The 19,633-nt window shown below is 32.4% G+C and overlaps 1 protein-coding gene across 3 annotated transcripts in view; it reads right to left on the reverse strand.

Moving 5' to 3' along the window:
- Positions 1 to 344: 344 nt before the first annotated feature.
- Positions 345 to 19,633, reverse strand: part of LOC127739192 (N-alpha-acetyltransferase 40-like) — a 35,469-nt gene continuing 16,180 nt past the window's right edge. The window contains exons 8-10 of one of the 3 annotated variants that reach the window (XM_052250810.1): positions 16,481 to 16,558; positions 11,670 to 11,770; positions 345 to 464 (exon numbers count right to left, since the gene is read on the reverse strand). In XM_052250810.1, the coding sequence (XP_052106770.1) occupies positions 391 to 464; positions 11,670 to 11,770; positions 16,481 to 16,558 (253 nt within the window). In that variant the 3' untranslated portion in view covers positions 345 to 390. Of the gene's footprint in view, positions 566 to 11,409; positions 11,771 to 16,480; positions 16,559 to 19,633 lie in introns of those variants that run through there. The other 2 variants (XM_052250812.1, XM_052250809.1) reach the window with 2 other exon arrangements.

The raw sequence follows: 19,633 nt of genomic DNA on the forward strand, positions 1-19,633 counted from the left end.
TAATAGCTAACTCATAAATGTCATAATTCAGCAGTTTTTTTGCTTGTTTTGTTTTGTGTTTTTTTTGGGGGGGGGGGAGGGGGTGTGGGGGGGGGGGGGATTTGTGGTATAGTCATCATTGCACTCTCTAATAGAATCTTGTCAATCAGTAAATTGAAAATACCTTTGTAATGTGATTGACCTATTAACTTCCAAACCATCATGAAAATGTAACAATTTTATTTTTGAAATGTACATGATCAATGAAATACACAGCTCTTACAAAATTGTATCTCAATGTATGTGGAATATCACAACCATCTATAGATGTTAAATATTGAGTGAATTTTGTCTTTTGAATGAATATTCATTCATATTCTTGTCCAATCAGATCAGGCCTTTATGCGTCTGCTATGATGCTTTGACAGGTGACGTCTGCATTGGTTCTACAACAGCTTTATTTGATTGGGCGTTACTGGCATCACCTGTCTTGTTTGGTTTCTGTTTGATTGGTTTACTGAGTATTTTATAATGATAGCCCTCCTCAAACAATGGATCTTCTGGTGAGATTTCATCTATGACGTACCTGTAAAATTGTAACACAATAGATGCATAAAGATGATTTATTTTGTTATGTACTTGCTTAATTATAAATTTTATGAATTTTTATAAGTATACAAATAATTGTTAATTATTAAAATGGAATGTAATTTAATAAAAATTCAAATTCTGTATACATAAAGAAAAATTTCTATGTAAATGAGAGGTACTCTCTCCAATACTTCCAATGAAATCAAACCAGTACTATATAGACATTGTACCAACCAAGTCTGGTCTATTCAGCCAGTCAAGGTTGTTACTAACCATCCTAGTAATACAAATTCATGAAATGATAATAAGTAATAACATTCTCTTCATGCCTATGACTGAATGGAGAAATAATTTCTTTCACTGCAACAATGTAAACAGAACACAGTATAAAACAAAACCAAAAAAAATCAACATTCTGAATATTTCTTCCCTTGTCAAATTTCCTCTTTTTATAACAGTTTTCAAAACTTGCATTTTACATCTACGTTCATTTATTAGCCATCTTGGTTGGCGGGCGGGGTCATCGGACACATATTTTAAAAATTATACCGCAATGATGATTGTGGCAAAGTTTGGTAAAATTTGGTCCAGTAGTTTCAGAGGAGAAGATTTTTGTCAAAGTTAACGGCGACGGACGACGACAGACGACAACAAACGACGGACACCAAGTGATGAGGAAAGCTCACTTGGTCCTTTGGGCCAGGTGAGCTAAAAATGAGACTATTTTCTCTCATATTAATAGTGTTTTATTCTATCCATACACCCTTTACTTTCAAGCTGAAAGTCAATACGATGTTGCAACATGGCTCAGTATTCTCAAACTCAATGTGTAAACAGTTTTTTTCCTAACAGGTAACAGAAAACCATCCATCAAACATAATCATATCAATTTCAGAAAATATCAAATTTTGAGACATAAAATAGTAATTGATTAGATTAACATATTAACTTACTTCATTGAGTTTTCAAAGAAACCCCGAGCCACTTTGTTATATTTAAATGTTGTTACCTTACTTCATTGTGTTTTTAAAGAAACCCTGAGCCTCTTTTTTATGTTTAAAGTATGTACGTACTTAAGTACCCTTTTAAATATTTTGAATGCTTGTTTTGAGGTGTTTAATTTATATAATAAAGAATTTCAAAATTCAGATCAACACCCTTAATGGTAAAAATCCCTATAAATTGTGTAAGTTGGCAGGTCTGTATCATATGATAATGTAACCAGTAAAACATATTAAAAACCATAATAATATTCTATTGTTAAAAAGAGTAAAGACTGCTTCAGGACATTTCAATCATGAAAATTGTCCTTCTCTTATAGTCGTAGCCAGCTGTTACCTATTTCTCACATGAAGAAATATTTCTTGTATCACACTGCATGAAGTATGATATAAAAAAGTCATATGAAAAAATGTGTTAAATAGATTAGCGTATCCAACATCATGAAACAGTATTGAAACATTTCCATTAGTTATTCGTTAGGTCATTGATGAATTTCAAAGGTCAAAACGATGTTCCTTTCCTCCATGACAAGCCAGATAGGTGTTTTCTTCAATAATATACAAAACACACACACCTTTTACTTGAAAATCTTATTTTTGTCAAATTTTATTAAATTCTAAAGTGTACAAAAATTAAGTTATAAAATGTCTGATGTTAAAGTTTGACTCTGGAACATGATATATGACGTTATACTGGTATGTGCAAAACACAAGATCAATGAGTCAAACTTCTATATTTAACACAAAGAGAATGTTTACCATTAGATAAATAGGTTTAACAACTCATGAACATTGTATATTGCTTGACATCAACTATCGTTATTCAATTTAGCTAGTAATATTAAATTTGCATAAGGCTCGTTTATTGTTATATTGAAATTAAATAACTCAAGTTAATATCAAGTGATATCCAATTCTAACTCGTTATGAAACATATAAATAGCAACTAAGTCATAAGATGACATCTAATTATTGCAATTGAATGAGACTGAGGAATGAGATGTCTGATCCAATTATAATTCTTTTGTTCTCTCCTACATATTTCGATATAGCTTGTACTGTGGACTCATTATTATTCATTGGATACAAATTTTCGTAGATTTCGTAGATATAGGTGAAACACAAATTACAAATTTTCTATAGGCTTTGTATGCACAGATTGGCAAAACCACGAAATCAAATATCCATGAATACAAGTTTTCCTCAATTCACTAAAACTGATACCCACGAAAAACAAATGAATCCACAGTATTAGAATGTTTTTACATGTCAAACCTTAACTCCATTGACACCTGGTACTTATGGTTACAAGAGCGCAACTATTTGTTTTCATTTTACCACTGAATTTTTTCTCATCAAAAGCATATCTATTTAGGTTTAAAATATCAAAAAAAATAAATTCAAATTCTACAAAGTGTAGAAAATACATTTATTTTTATGTACGAAGGATCTATTAAAAATGCCTTTACCATTAAGCGAAAAAAATAGACGTTTTTTCAACTACATTTTAAGTTAACTTTTGCTGAATGATCATATATATTGTTTTGGCTGTTATATAACGCTGATAGTTCTAGTAACATGAACAGCTACCCATATTTGTGTAGTTTGTGTAGAAACAAGAAATAAAATATGGAACACCACTGGTGCCCTATAAAAAATGCAATACGAATAATTGTGCCCTTGTAACCTTATAGATGTGTCTATAAGTTATCAACTAATGGGAGACAACTTTTGAAAATTTTGAAAACGAACATATTTTGGTTCTTATATTAACTGACTTAAACAGCTCTTATTTTCATTTTCACATTAGAATATCTATACTTACTGATATGCAATTAATTCTAATATCTGTACATTAAATTTCCCTGTGCCTTTTCTTCTGACATCATCTATAACTTGGATTTCACAGTTAAAAACATGAAAGATTCAATTATTACTATATCATGGTTTTTAAAAAATGTGTTCATGCTCCAAAATGAAACAAAGATGTGCTAGTTTGAGAAAACAATTGTTCCTCCTGATTAAAACCCTGCTGAACTACACATAAGTCATGTATTACTTTTACTATTCGTGTAGTGTCTAGCTGTACGTTTATGAGAAATTGACCTGCATGCAAAACTAAGTTACTTAAAGACAAAACCCCTCTATTGTTTATGAACAACAGTCTAATATATGCCATCAACAGTTTAGGACATTGTGATTTCGACGAAAACTGAAAATGTTTTATAAGAGTTATTTCTGTTTGAAAAGATGAAGAGCAATTACAATCATCTTGAAATGTTGATTTGCCAAGAACAGCATAAAATTTGTCTGCTGATTATTGAAGAATCAGCAGTGTTTCTCAATTTGGAAAAAAGTTTAGGAAAAATAAGAAATAAACATAAAAAAGATGCATACAAGGAAAAAGGAAAAAGGAAAGGGAAGAAATATAAAAAAAGCAAATAAACATCCTAGAGCAGGTGTTTTTTGTCCATAGGAAGAATTATAAAGCAGACAAATGGATGGAAAGGGTCTTCTTTTTATACAAATAAAAGGAAATATGAGGTACATGTTATTTGACATCGACCCAACAACAAAAAAAAACCAAAAGAGAAAGTCAAGTCAAAAAAAAAAAAAGGAAATACGTCAATAAGATGGGTCTTTCAAACTGTTATATTATGGAATAACGTTGATGATTTGCAGATAAGTCATTTCAGAATTTTTGGACTTAAAACCTCAAAAACTTGGCAGTTCTTTTTTTAAAAATTTTTATGATATCACCTAATTGCAGAAATAATAATGTTTTGTCAATACAATGTTACAAAAATTGTTTGTCAATACAAATTCAATTAGTAGTTTTGAAAAAAAAAATGATGTAAGGCAGTGCACTTTAATTCTGATTTTTGCATCATGTGAAGGTCTGTTCCTTATGTAAATGTTATCTGTAAGGTCAAATTTCACCCCATCTCCCCTAATCAGCCTCAAAAACTGAAAACAGATGTGCTTGGAGTATACAACATGTGTGTATTACAAATATCATTATTTTGAAAGTCTTCCGTATGAAAAATTTCTAACATCAGGAAGTAGTGTTAGAATAGGATATAAACACATGGACATGTCTGAGTCGTAATATCCTATTTACAGAACATTCCTCAAAATTTCATTTATTGTTCCCTGTTTGTAAATTATATATGAAAGATTATTTCATTGATAACCATGGTAAATACTTGAATAATCATGTGAGATAGTATTTTCCAGTTATAATGAGAAAGAAAAGCTGAAATTTATAAATTTAGATTCTAATAATGGCACTATCAAAATCTCTTCAGAGGGGACAAGTTCCGTTGTCCTGCCAGATGTGTGAGGAATCTAATGAGATCAAGTGGAAATGTATACAGTGTGACTTTCTTTTGTGTACAAAATGTCAAAAACTTCATAAAAAAGTGAAATCTACCGACCAGCATACAATTGTAGACATTAAAGACATTGCTACATATCAACAAGAAGTCAATGATCAACCAGATATAAATAAGAACCCATGTAGTGTTCATGTTGGACAAAATTGTTGCCTGTTTTGCCAGACATGTGAAGAAGTTATCTGCCCTTTATGTATTCTTAAAGCCCATAATAAACACAACATGACAGGATTAGGTGAAGGCTACAAGTTGACAGTGAAAGCTGTCAAAAATTCGCATACTGAAGTTGAAGAAAACATTTTACAAGTTGAGAAAGGATTATCAAAACTGGGTTTAAAGCAAACTTCTGATGAATCAAAATACGAAACAGAAAGGCAGAAAATTCTGAACAGGGAAAAAGTTTTAAAGAATGAAGTTGAAAAGCATACACACAATCTTTTGATTGACCTTGATCAACGAAGGGATCTTCTAATGAAATCAGTGCATGATGAACAACACCGATCACAGAAGATTAAAAAAGATTTAGAAAATCGTAGAGAGAGCCTAAGTAAATCCCTTAGTCAAAACAATGCAAATAAGGTTTTCAATATATTTAAACAGGAAAGAGCACTTAGAGCAGACAGGAAACAGAAGGTAGAACCAGTAAACACTATGTTTAAGGGATTGCCCCAATATGTACCAGGAAATCAACCAATTTTGAAAACTCAACATGGAGAATTAATTGAGTTTAAAGATGAAAACAAACAGGACAAATTTCGATTTAAAGTGCTACAGCAATTTAAAACTAAACTACCAATTGTAGAAAGTGTAGTATGCTGTGAAGATGGAACACTGTAGATATCCTACTGCTTTACTTATACAGTACAGAAGATGCAACTAAACAAAGGATCGGTACCAGTACAGGTCCTTAAGAAACTAAAAGAAAATTCATTGGACATGGCTTTATTACCAACAGGAGATTTACTGATATCCTCAATGGAACCTGTCCTGTAAATACTTTCCAATGCAACTGGAGAAATAAAACAGGCAACATACAGTTTTACACCTCTTCAAACCACAGCTGTTCATGTAACCAAAGCTAACCAAATCATAGTAGGGGTAAGAGAAAAAGGAGAACCATTTCCAGTCAAGGGTCCTAGACAGGTCATTGTGATGGATATGGACGGGAGGAAAGAAAAAGTGTACCATTTAGACAATGATAGGCAATCCATCTTTACAGTTCCCATAAGAATAATTTCAGACAATGACAATAACATTTTTGTTCTAGATTGTCTCAAGGCAGACGTAAGTGGTAGAATAGTGGCATTAAATAAAACCAATGGAATAAGATGGGTGTATAGTGGTCAGTTAGATATAAAAAAAACAAAAAACATTTCAGCCTGGAGATTTAGTGGTGACCAAATCAGACAATATTATAATTACAGATAGAGATAATCACTTGATTCATATCCTCAATACTTCAGGACAGTGCATTCATTACTTGAACACCAAAGATCAGTTAGGTTTTGAGTTACCATTCTCTTTAGATATTGACAATAAAGGTTCATTATACATAGGCTGTAGTACATACAACAGTAAACCTGAGGCAAAATTATATACTGTTCAAGTTTCAGGATTCTGAAATTGTGAGTGTGGTAATTTGACTATATTTAAAATTAAACAATTTTATAAATACAGAGACTGACATTCACATTAACACTTCAGGACAGTGAATTCATTACCTAAACATTATTTTACTGTAAATTCAGAAATTAATGAGATGTTTTTATTATTGCGAAAAATGCGACAGGGTTGTAATTCCAATAATTTAAGCTCGCATTTTGGATTTTTTTTATATGAATGGAGCCGAATTTTTCCCAGAATTGCAAAAAATGATAATCGCATATTGGTCTAAAATGACAAAAGAGCAATGATGAATGCACGCAATGATTTCTGAATTTACAGTACCATACTCTGCAGACATTGACAATACAGGTACACTGTACATAGCTTTACTGTAGTACTTCAAGACTAATGATGGTTTTCAATGAGAGGGTGTTTCTAAGCTACAATCTCATCCCAAGGCGAGATGTGGCCGAGAAACATTCTCGAGTTTGAAAGACCATTGATAATCTGTTTATCACTATTTTGCCAATTGGAATGACATTGTTGATGTTTACATTGATAACGGCACATGCACCCTTAGTTTCTGACAAAATTTTCCATCTCAAGCGAAAGGCATAATAAAAAAAAGATCACAAAAAACGATGAAAGGAAAAATACACAAAAAAGCGATAAATACAAATATAAAACCTAAACTGTCAGAAAAGGTTAAAATGTGTACTTGTGTTTGGATTCTGATTTTGATTACTCCCTTGTATTAATGTTTTTACTTACAATAAACTGTATTTCATATTCATAAAGTATTATGTGGGTTATTTAAAAGCTGAGTTTAAAAGCTACAACTGAACAACTGAAAAAAGGCTGATCTTATAAAGTGTCTGATGAATCTATTCACAATTTTCCAAGAATTTGGAAAAGTCCGAGATTGACATATTATACAATTGTTTTTTTTAAGACCATGTATAGACCCTTAGATCTTTATTTTTTTGGTTATATTTGGTTGATGTATCTCCCTTCATTCACAGAATAATAAACTGTAATTTAGGAATTGCTATACATACCAATAATGTTATCAGAATTTAAAATGGATCTGTATATTTTGCATTAATAAATTTAGGCAACACAATTTTACCAATGTTTAAAGCTTACAAATCATTTATGAAGACAATTATATATAGTTAAATCAAGACAAAATCTAAGGGAATAAAATGAACTTTAAGAATAGCAAGACTGTGCGCGTCTACAAGGTAGGCATCTTTTGCTATGCATGCATCCCAGGATATGACTCACAGAAACAAAATGTAATGCATGAGAAATATATTAAAAAGCAGGATCTATGAAATGGTTATTTCGGATATAACATCTCAATGCTACTGGCAGAGAATTTCATTCAACCTTCTGCTGCACACATACAAAACTATCAAAATCATTTCATATCTAATGGATTTACATATAACAATAGTGCACACGGTGAAATGTCTCGCCTGCTTTACTGACAATGATTGGTTTTCTGTTGAAAGTCTTAGAAATAAAGTTTCACTACAAACATTCCATAAACGCACATTTATTAATGATCCATGACTATGAGGTCAAGTTCTGATAATCCCTGCCAGACAGACCTATATACCGTACAATCATTCGATACACCAAATATAGTTGACATATTGCTTATATGTTGTTTTGTATACTGATGTTTGTCTTTTAGTCTTTTATTTTTTGCCTTGACAGTTTATTTTCGACTTTATGAGTTAAAATGCCCCTTTGGTATCTTTCGTCTCACTTTTATAGCATCCAAGAAACAGACCAAACCATGAAAACCTAATATTGAGGGTGAATTGAACTATGTCTGACGGACATGTAAACCTTGCAAGGAACCCATATACCAAATATAGTTATTCTATTACTTATAATAAGTGAGAAATTCACATGACAAAAAAAATATATATTTTTTAAACAGTCGCTTAACCATGAAAATAAGGTCAAGTACAATGGACATATGACAGATGAAAACTTCGTAACATTATGCATCTGTATACAAAGTATGAAGCTTCCAGGTATTCTACCCTCTGAAATATAAAGCTTCATACAAATAATTTACGCCGCCGCGGATAGTCACCCTTTTGTTGCTCATTCTGCGCAGGCAAGACAAAAAGCATCCGAAAGTAACGTTATTTGACGAGCAATATTCAATTCCAATGACAACTGCCTGTGCATTTATGATGAATTCATAAACCAAACACGGACCGTATTGTTACTGTGTAGACTTTTTATTGTTTCTTACTTGTAGTACCTATCTGATGAGTCCAGCCATTTTAAACTTACTTTTAATGTTCCTTTTAAGTGCTGATACACAACTGTCCGAAGTCTGAAGGGAGTGTTGGAGGCTCACAAACATACTAAAAACCCTATCACATTCTTTATGAGGCATGCAATCCAATGATTATCATTGGTTTTAATGGCATAATTTTAAGAATCTCTCGAGCTTTTGAATAGTTTAACATTTTTTGTGATCTCAGGGTCTTTTATAATTACTAAACAGCATGATTTTTACTTATTGTTGAAGACCGTACAGTATCCTGTAAGTGTACACTTCATTGTCCTTTGGTCTCTGATTCATAGTGGTTCATTGGCAATCACATATTTCCTTTTTGTTTCACCTGCGACGAAAGCGGCAGATGCGAAACACATGGGTGCTAATCTGGCAGCAATGGCATTAACCTTTTTCTGTAGAAAACTTTATTCTTTAGAAGGTGCAAGACCTGGATATTTCATATTACAATAGAAAAGAATGGATATGGGGTATCCATCCATGTAACACTATATAAGTCAGTCATTTGACTGTGACCTCATTTCATGGTCGGTTCAGTGACTAATTGAAAGCTGTTTGGGTATTTTTTAATCATGCACATTTTCTATATTTGATATAAAGAAGCATTGCAAAGCATATATTTGTGTCTGACAGACTTCATTTGACCTTCTATATTATAAGGTATTAAAGTAGGGTTTGTTTTGATAGTACTTAATCATCATGTCATTTTAATGACCTGAAATGTGTGACTGTTTAAGGCAAAAGGTCGGGTCAAAAAGATCGAACTTCCAATTTTTTTTAAATTCTGTTAAAATGACCGTCTCTTAAGGAAGCCTTAAAAACTAAAAGTAGATGACCGTTTCAGGCTTTTCCCAGACAGACAATGTCCGGTAAATTTATAAATGTCCGGAATATAAGACCGTTTTGAATTAGGTTTGTTTCTCAGAAACTTTAGCAGTAAGTAAACTTTAGTTGGTATAGCGTACTCAATGTCTGTCTGGTGGGATTCATGTAACCATGGCCTTATTTTCATGGTTCATTGTCAATTTTCAGATTTAATGATTAGATACGTTTCTCAGACACTATAAACAATTGGACCACTATATTTGGAATATTCAAGAATGAATGCAAGGTGTATAAAAAAGGCATGTCCGACTGTCTTTGACGTCATCTTCACGGATCATTGATAGTGTAGCTGTTAAGTTCAGCTGAAACTTGTTGTAAGATTTTGTAAGTCCACAAGTTGTATGCAGAAAGAAATGCAACTCAATCCGAACTTACCTGCAAACACCATTTGAACCTGGCTGGGATAAAACCAAAGACCTTCACACTCGAGGTAAGCACACTACCACCAAGGCGGTTCCTTGATTTTAAAAACTTTCACCATACATGTGCACTATTTAATTATACTAGTATTACAAGGTTCTGATTTTTTCGAATATTTTCATTCGAGTATACCTCTTACAAATAAATATTTTGAAATGAATACATTAAAAGTGTGTGTTATGTTTTTTTCAAAGAAAACTCTTAAAATAGCTCGAGAAAACAAGATTTCCCAATTATTGCCTCCTATGTCGCGGGAAAATCATTTTCAAACATTTCGAAAAAGCTTAACAAGGTTTTCCGATTATTTCATATACAGATCAGTTAGAGGTAACAGCTCTGACCAAGTACAAATATTTGTCTTCTGTTTCATTTGCAAAACATAGGTTTTATAACTGATTTGGATTATTTTGGACACTCAAATTGTTACTTCTGCAACAAAATTCCATTATCAGAACATTCAATGGTCAATATCGAGTCCTAAAATTTCCCCCTTGAAAACCGTATCGTATAATGGTTTTGTTTATATATATATATAAATCAAGAATGCACACGCTGAAATGACTCGCATGCTTAGGTCTAATTTTATGCTGAAAGTCTCTATTAAGGTCTTACCACATATATCACAGAAACTTAACATAATCAATGATCCATGAAAATTAAGTCATGCAAGATGGACATGTACAACGTAACGTGATTGTATACAACACATATAGATGACCGCTGTAACTTAAACTGAGCATCTGGTGCAATCAGGAAAACTTGTTTATCAATTACTATTTAAACGAGGTAAATGTAAAGTGAAACCGGCCAGACAGTATGTTGTAAACTCAAATCTGAGGAATTGAGTCATTCAGTGGGCATGAATTTGGCAGCTCATGTCACATTAATATTTGGAATTAAAAAATTAACAAAAAAATTTATTTGTTTTACCAAAGACTATGATACCCCCTTACAAAAAATTAATAGCTAACTCATAAATGTCATAATTCAGCAGTTTTTTTGCTTGTTTTGTTTTGTGTTTTTTTTTTTTTGGGGGGGGGGGGGGGGGGGGGGGGGGGGGGGGAGGGGGGGGGGGAAGGGGGGGGGGGTTGGGGGGGGGGGGATTGGTGGTATAGTCATCATTGCACTCTCTAATAGAATCTTGTCAATCAGTAAATTGAAAATACCTTTGTAATGTGATTGACCTATTAACTTCCAAACCATCATGAAAATGTAACAATTTTATTTTTGAAATGTACATGATCAATGAAATACACAGCTCTTACAAAATTGTATCTCAATGTATGTGGAATATCACAACCATCTATAGATGTTTAATATTGAGTGAATTTTGTTCATGGAATGAATATTCATTCAAATTCTTGTCCAATCAGATCAGGCCTTTATGCGTCTGCTACGATGCTTTGACAGGTGATGTCTGCATTGGTTCTACAACAGCTTTATTTGATTGGGCGTTACTGGCATCACCTGTCTTGTTTGGTTTCTGTTTGATTGGTTTACTGAGTATTTCATAATGATAGCCCTCCTCAAATAATGGATCTTCTGGTGAGATTTCATCTATGACGTACCTGTAAAATTGTAACACAATAGATGCATAAAGATTATTTATTTTGTTATGTACCCGTTTAATTATAACACAATAAGCATTAAGTTAATTACCCTTTTGAGTACCTGTAAAATTATAACACAATATGCATTAAGATGATTTATTTTTCTAATATACCTGTAAAATTATATCACAATACTAAAAATTCATAATTTTTTTGAAATATATTCATTATTGTGAAAATTGTGATGTGCATCTTCATGTTAGGAGCTTGTACAAAGTTTCACGAACATCTGATGAAGCACATAGGATGAATTGTGTCCACAAAGTGCATGGTGAATAGTATAAAAAAATTATAAAGTTCAAATAGGCATAACTCCAGAATGCCATTCTAAATTGTACATGAAAAATGTTACGATCTTACACTGTACAAAGTTTAATGAACATCTAATAAAGCACGCAGGAGATGTTGCATCTACAAAGTGCATACTGAATAGTATAATTAGGCGGCCCAATTCTGGAAGTACTAAAGAGACCAAAAGAATCATTTGTGCTTCAAAGTTGACCATAGTAATCTGTACTTGTACAAAGTTGGTCTAAATTGAAACTAGAGGCTCTCAAGAGCCTGTGTCGCTCACCTGTATTTACTGATGCTTTGGAAATCATGCAAAATAAGGTTAAAATCATAATTAATAGTATTAGATATTAGATATTTTAATGATATCTAAATTAATAACAAAAAACTGTAAAATTTCTGTAAAATTACTAACTCGAGGGCAGCAACCCAACAACGGGTTGGCGGATTCGTCTGAAAATTTCAGGGCAGATAAATCTAAATCTGATGAACATTTTGCCACCTGTCAGATTTGCTCTAAATGCTTTAGTTTCAGAGATATAAACCAAAAACTGCATTTTACCCCTATGTTCTATTTTTAACCAAGTCAGCCATGATGGTTAGAAGGCGGGGTCATCGGACAAATTTTTTAAACTAGATACCCTAATAATGATTATGGCCAAGTATGTTTAAATTTGTCTCAGTAGTTTCAGAGAAGAAGATTTTTGTAAAAGATTACAAACATTTACAAAAAATTGTTAAAAATTGACTATAAAGGGCAATAACTCCTAAAGGGGTCGACTGACAATTTTGGTCATGACAACTTATTTGTAGATCTTACTTTGCTGAACATTATTGCTGTTTACAGTTTATCTCTATCTATAATAATATTCAAGATAATAACCAAAAACGGCAAAATTTCCTTAAAATTACCAATTCAGGGGCAGCAACCCAACAACAGGTTGTCAGATTTGTCTGAAAATTTCAGGGCAGATAGATCTTGACCTGATAATCAGTTTTATCCTATGTCAGATTTACTCTAAATGCTTTGGTTTCAGAGATATAAGCCAAAATCTACATTTTACCCCTATGTTCTATTTTTAGCTATGGCCGCCATCTTGGTTGGTTGGCGGGGTCATCGGACACATTTTTAAAACTAGATACCCTAATGATGATTGTGGCCAAGTTTGGTTAAATTTGGCCCAGTGGTTTCAGAGGAGAAGATTTTTGTAAAAAGCTAACGACGACGGACGCCAAGTGATGAGAAAAGCTCACTTGGCCCTTCGGGCTAGGTGAGCTAAAAAGGGCTCAAAAGTTAGTTTGGACATATACACAGACAGACAGGCTGATTCCTATATACCCCACACAACTTTGCTTGTGGAAGGTATAATTATAAGTTATAAGTTATGTATGAAAGACAAAGATGAAAAGCTGTAAAAAATAAATTATTTATAAGGAATCCAATCATTTTAAAAATGAAACTATTCTCTCCCAAATTAATGGTGTTTTTATTCTATCCACACACCCTTTATTTTCAAACTGAAAATCAATACGATGTTGCAACATGGCTCAGTATGCTCAAACTCAATGTGTAAATAGTTTTTCTCCCAACAGGTAACATACAAGAATGCACATGCTGAAATGTCTCGCCGGCTTTACTGACCATTGATTTTATTTTGAAAGTATCACATAAGCTTAACATTTTTGAAGATCTATGAGATGAGGTCAAGGTCAGATAAATCCAGTCAGACAGACATATACACCTTACAATACAACTTATATATGTCTCTGTTGTTCCAGAATTACTATTGGATGTCTCAAAATTTAATATTTTCTGAAATTGATATGAATATGTTTGATGGATGGTTTTTGTCTCGCCTGCGACAATGGTATTTTTAAAAACCAAATATAGTTGACCTATTGCTTAAGGTAATTGAAAAACAATCCAAAACACAAAAATGAATGTGGTCAAAGAACTGAAAAATTTGAAATTGGACATTTACCTATTATGGTCCAATATCCAAAATCTAAGTACATTGTTAGAATCAGCATATCAAAGAACCCCAAGAATTCAATTTTTGATGAAATCAAACAAAAGTTTAATTTAGAACCCTTTGGACCTCAATGTTGACCAATTTGATAAAGGAGCCCAAAATCCAAAATCTCTAAATACATGGTTAGATTCAGCATTTCAAAAAACCCCATAAATTTAATTTTTGTTGAAATCAAACAAAGTTTAACTTTGGACCCTAATTTGGACCGACTTGAAAACTGGGCCCAAAAATCCAATATTTAAATACAGGTTTAGATTCAGCATTTGAAAGAACCCTATATATATTTAATTTATGTTGAAATGAAAGACAGTTTAATGTTATCCATATACTTATTAATTTTCTAATCAAAGGGAAATAACTCAAACTGAATAAATTATAAACAAATAGTTCTCTAAAATTAGATATGATGTTATATATTTTCAAATTATAATCAAATATATATAGCATTCAGAAAATAAGTTTATACAGAATAACAAACAAACCAACCACAAAATTCTTCAAACAATTTACAAAAGAAAAGAAGAAAAAAATACAAAATGTCATTTATCATCATACAATATCTATTAAAAATCTATAAAACTTATCTGTAATTATCTTCAAAATGTCTTATAATGAACAGTAAATTTCAAACTTTATTTATACAGTCCTACAGATCTTATCATTAACACTAAGGAAACAGAAAATTTTCAAATAAATCTGTCACTCCAATTATAATTGTGTGATAAGATATTTACCAGATGCTTTGTTATCTATTAACAGGTGAAAATTATTTAAAAACACTTAGTGTAAACAAACTTTATATATATAATTAACAGTTCCCAATATTTTTTCTTTCATTTGTCACAAACTAATTAATATAGATCTGCAACTTATCTATCAATGGCAACAATTTTAGCTACACAATGTAATGTAATGAAATATATCCTTTAATAAAAATAGATTATTATCTAACGAAAATGATATTTGCAAATCACAATTTCTGTTCAAAGGGAAATAACTCAATCACATAATAATTATAACTTCTGGATACTAAAAAGTCGACAACTCAAAAACGAGAAAAGCTAAAATTGTGAAAATTGAACTTGACCTTCATTTAGTCACAGGAAACAACATATCAAAATTTGAAAAAAAAATCGTCAAAGGGTTTGAATGATAATTAACGGACACAGTTTGGCAGCCGCCCGCCGGCCGTACATCCCCAAATCAATAACCGATTTTTCCTTCGAAAATCCGGTTAAAAACATAACATTGACCAATGAACCATGAAAATGGGGTCAAGGTCAGATTATACCTGCCAGACATACATGTACACCTTACAGTTATTCCATACAGTAAATATAGTTGACCTATTACTATTATTATTTGAAAAACAGACAGAAACACAAATACTTAACATTGACCAATGAACCATGAAAATGAGGTCAAGGTCAAAGATATCTGCCAGACAGACATCTACAACTTACAATCGTTCCATACACCAAATATAATTGACCTATTGCTTATAGTACTTGAAAAACAGGCCAAAGCAAAAAAACTTAGCAATGGCCAATGAACCATGAAAATGAGGTCAAGGTGAGATGAAACTTGCCAGACTGACATGTACCCACTAAAATCATTCCATACACCACATATAGTTGACCTACTAGTACTGCTTATAGTATTTGAGAAACAGACCTAATCACATAACTTTAACCTTGATGACTGATCCATGAAATGAAGTCAAGGTCAGGTGAACCCTGTCTGGCAGACATGTAGGTGTTGCAAGGAACCCATATACCAAATATAGTTTCATATCCTATTACTCATAATAAATGAGAAATTCACATGACAAAAAAACTATAATTTTTTTTCATACATTCCCTGGACCATAAAAATGAGGTCAAGGACAATGGACATATGACAGATGGAAACTTTGTAACATAAGGTATCTGCATACAAGATATGAAGCATCCAGGTCTTCTACCTTCTGAAATATAAAGCTTTATACAAATAGTTTACGCCGCTGCCGGATAGTAATACCTTAGTCTTGCATACGGAGACAAAAACCATCCATCAAGCATATGATAATGATATCAATTTCAGAAAATATCAAATTTTGAGACATCCAATAGTAATTGATTAGACTAACATGTTAACTTACTTCATTGTGTTTTTAAACTTTTTTAAGTTAAAATTAAAGAAACCCTGAGCCACTTTGTTACGTTTAAATGTTGTTAACTTACTTCATTGTGTTTTTAAAGAAACCCTGAGCCACTTTGTTATGTTTAAATGTTGTTAACTTACTTCATTGTGTTTTTAAAGAAACCCTGAGCCACTTTGTTATGTTTAAATGTTGTTAACTTACTTCATTGTGTTTTTAAAGAAACCCTGAGCAACTTTGTTATGTTTAAATGTTGTTAACATCACCTTTACCATCTCTGTTCTGAAAAAAATAAGAATAAGAAATATCAATATATGAATACCTACCAAATTTTCAAAACCTCCATGGGGGATTTTATGGGAAAGAGGACCTAATACATATTAATCAAAGAGCTGATTGCTCTGAGGTGGAAGAAGATGCATAAAAGGTAACTTGAATTACAATAAAAGCAGCCCCCACCAACCCAGCCTGCTTTGTCCCATTATTGCTTTCGACGTATTTTTTTCTTCCAAAAATAATAATACTCATAACTCAACCAAAACTCACTATACTTAACATAAAAATCTGCAAATACTGTTGATTCAAATTAAATTTTCTATAACTAAATTCCATACATTCGTCTCAGCATGGTCAACTTGATGCAATGCAATTTCGCCAAGCAATTATAACAGTAATTGATTTGGTTTCACTTGAAAGTTTTCTGTCAAAGGCAGATAGTTAACTTGAAAAAAAACTGGCCACCAAGATTTTAGTCAACTTTGCTTAAACTAGGGTTTTTCATTATAAACAAATATTGAAAAATTCTAAATATATCCAATACAGATATGTGTCAGGCCACGGATTGACTGGTCATGTCAGGTGATGACCTTGCTATGTTATAGCGATAATTTAGAGTCAAGCGCACACGTGAATCTGCTGGTGTTTTACACATCAAACGATGCACCGTCAGTTGACAGAATCACGTGTGCGCTTGACTCTTTTAGCATTTCAAACCCCTTCATTTAAAGTGCTTGACCCATATATATGATATTTGTTTTTCGTCTAATATTTTTACACAAAAATATGAGGGTAGGAATGGCATTTTCCGTCAGGAGTCACACAGGCCTTTTCTGAAATTTTTCATGAAAATAAAACTATTGACAGTAACGAATTACTAGTTCCGTACTCGAGCCTCAATAATGTGTGTACCTTAATGACGAATAATGGTAAAGAGCTGGACTATTCAGTTCTTAAATCCCGTTTTTTATCACTTCTAAAACTTTGAAACGTATTAAGGCAATAAAGGCAATCATAGTGGGGACATTCCGACAATGATCGACATGAAAACTACGTACTTTCGAAATGGAATCCGTCAACAGACATTAGTTTGTACATTGATATTTCTGTCAACAGACGGTGCATCGTTTGATGTGTAAAACACCAGCAGATTCACGTGTGCGCTTGACTCTTTATTATCACAATAACATGCTTAAATATTCTAACTTTCGTTTTAAAAAGCACATGTTGTCTAAAACTGGAATATGATTTAATTGATTGCATTAAAGATCTGAACGCAGACGGAACAACTAAATCCGTGTATTTTTTCAAGCATCATTGATTTGAAGTCGTACTCTCCACGTATATACTTGACTTTAACTCAAGATGGATTGTATGAATATATGACAATTCTGTTTATCATTATTTTGAAACTTTCAGATGCACAGTTAAATTTCCCATTTGTGCACATGCGCAGATACGTAACCAACGTGGTTCTGAATTTCGAGAATTTATACCATATAAATATCCGAATAAGTTTATTAAACTTTGATACCCATAATATTATTATTTTTTAATAATTGCAAGAACGTATAAAACGTCCTTGATAAAAGCAGTCAATATAATACTTCCACGATAAAAGTAAGGAGAAGGAACCCAGGGTGAATGTACTCTATGGGGACGAACTCAGGGCGAACGGACCAAGGGCGAACATGTAATCAGGGCGGTTACAGTAAATAAATAACGTTCATGTAAGATCAGATGAAATCTAATAATTTACATAAATAAAAGGGTTGATATTTATACATTAAAACATGAGAAATTATAACACTAACGATAGTGATCGTTTTTCAAGCCTAACTAATAAATTAAATGATGCAGATGCTTAGATCATGTGTAAACATCGGTGTCAAGATATGGCACGGAAGTTATTATGAAATTGTAAAGCACAGAAAGGGACACGGCATACGTCCTGGTGACGGTTCAATGATTTTACAGCCGGCAGTAAAGGCTCTCAGAAGACTTGAAGTCTTCTTCCACCAAAAACCAAAATCATAATAATATCATATTCTATTGTTAAAAGAGTAAAGACTGCTTCAAGACATTTTAATCATGAAAATGTCTTTCTCTTATGGTCGTAGCATGTAACCTATTTCTCACATGAAGAGATATTTCTTGTATCACACTGCACCAAGTGTGATACGAAAGAGTGGTAGGAAAATATGTGTTAATTTGATTGGCATATCCAGCATCATGAAACAAAATTGCAACATTTCCATTTGTTATTCGTTAGGTCATTGATGACTTTCAAAGGTCAAAACGATTTATTTTCCCCCATGGCAACCCAGATAGGTTATTTCTTCAATAATATACAAAACACTCACACCTATCACCAGAAAATCTTATTTTTGTCAAATTTTATTACATTCTAAAGCGTGCAAAAAGTTATAAAATGTCTGAGGTTAAATTTTGATGCCGGAACAGGACATATGACGTCATACTGTTATGTGCAAAAGATCAATGAGTCAGACTTCTCTATTTAACACAAAGACAATGTTCACCATAAGAGAATTGAGAATTGGATATCACTTGATATCAACTATAGTTATTCAATTCAAATAGTAATAATAAACTTGCATTAGGCTCATTTATTATTATATTGAAATTAAATAACTTGAGTTGATATCAATTGATGTTCAATTCCAATTCGTTATGAAACCTTTAAATAAAATAAAAGCTTGACGCTGGAACAGGATATATGACGTCATACTGGTATGTGTAAAAGACAAGATCAGGCAAAAAAAAAAAATATATGTCTGTTTACGGTTACCCAACCGACCCTAAGTCATTTTATTTTCTGTTGTAAAGAGCAAAGTGTTGCCAATAAATTTAATCAATTGCCTGATACATCCCAATCGTGAATATGACAGCCGTTTCCTTAAAGAAACTCGCGACTCGTTTGATGAAATGAACACTTTGTCACCATTTTTTTCCAACCAATAACCAAGGGAATAATAAAATCATTAAAAATATGGGTCAACTCGGGCCATGGACAACTCGATCCACGACAATATGAACCGCACACTCAAAATCATGTCGCAA

The sequence above is a fragment of the Mytilus californianus genome, unplaced genomic scaffold (assembly GCF_021869535.1).
Source record: "Mytilus californianus isolate M0D057914Y unplaced genomic scaffold, xbMytCali1.0.p SCAF_4, whole genome shotgun sequence".
NCBI classification, from domain to species: Eukaryota; Metazoa; Mollusca; class Bivalvia; order Mytilida; family Mytilidae; genus Mytilus; species Mytilus californianus.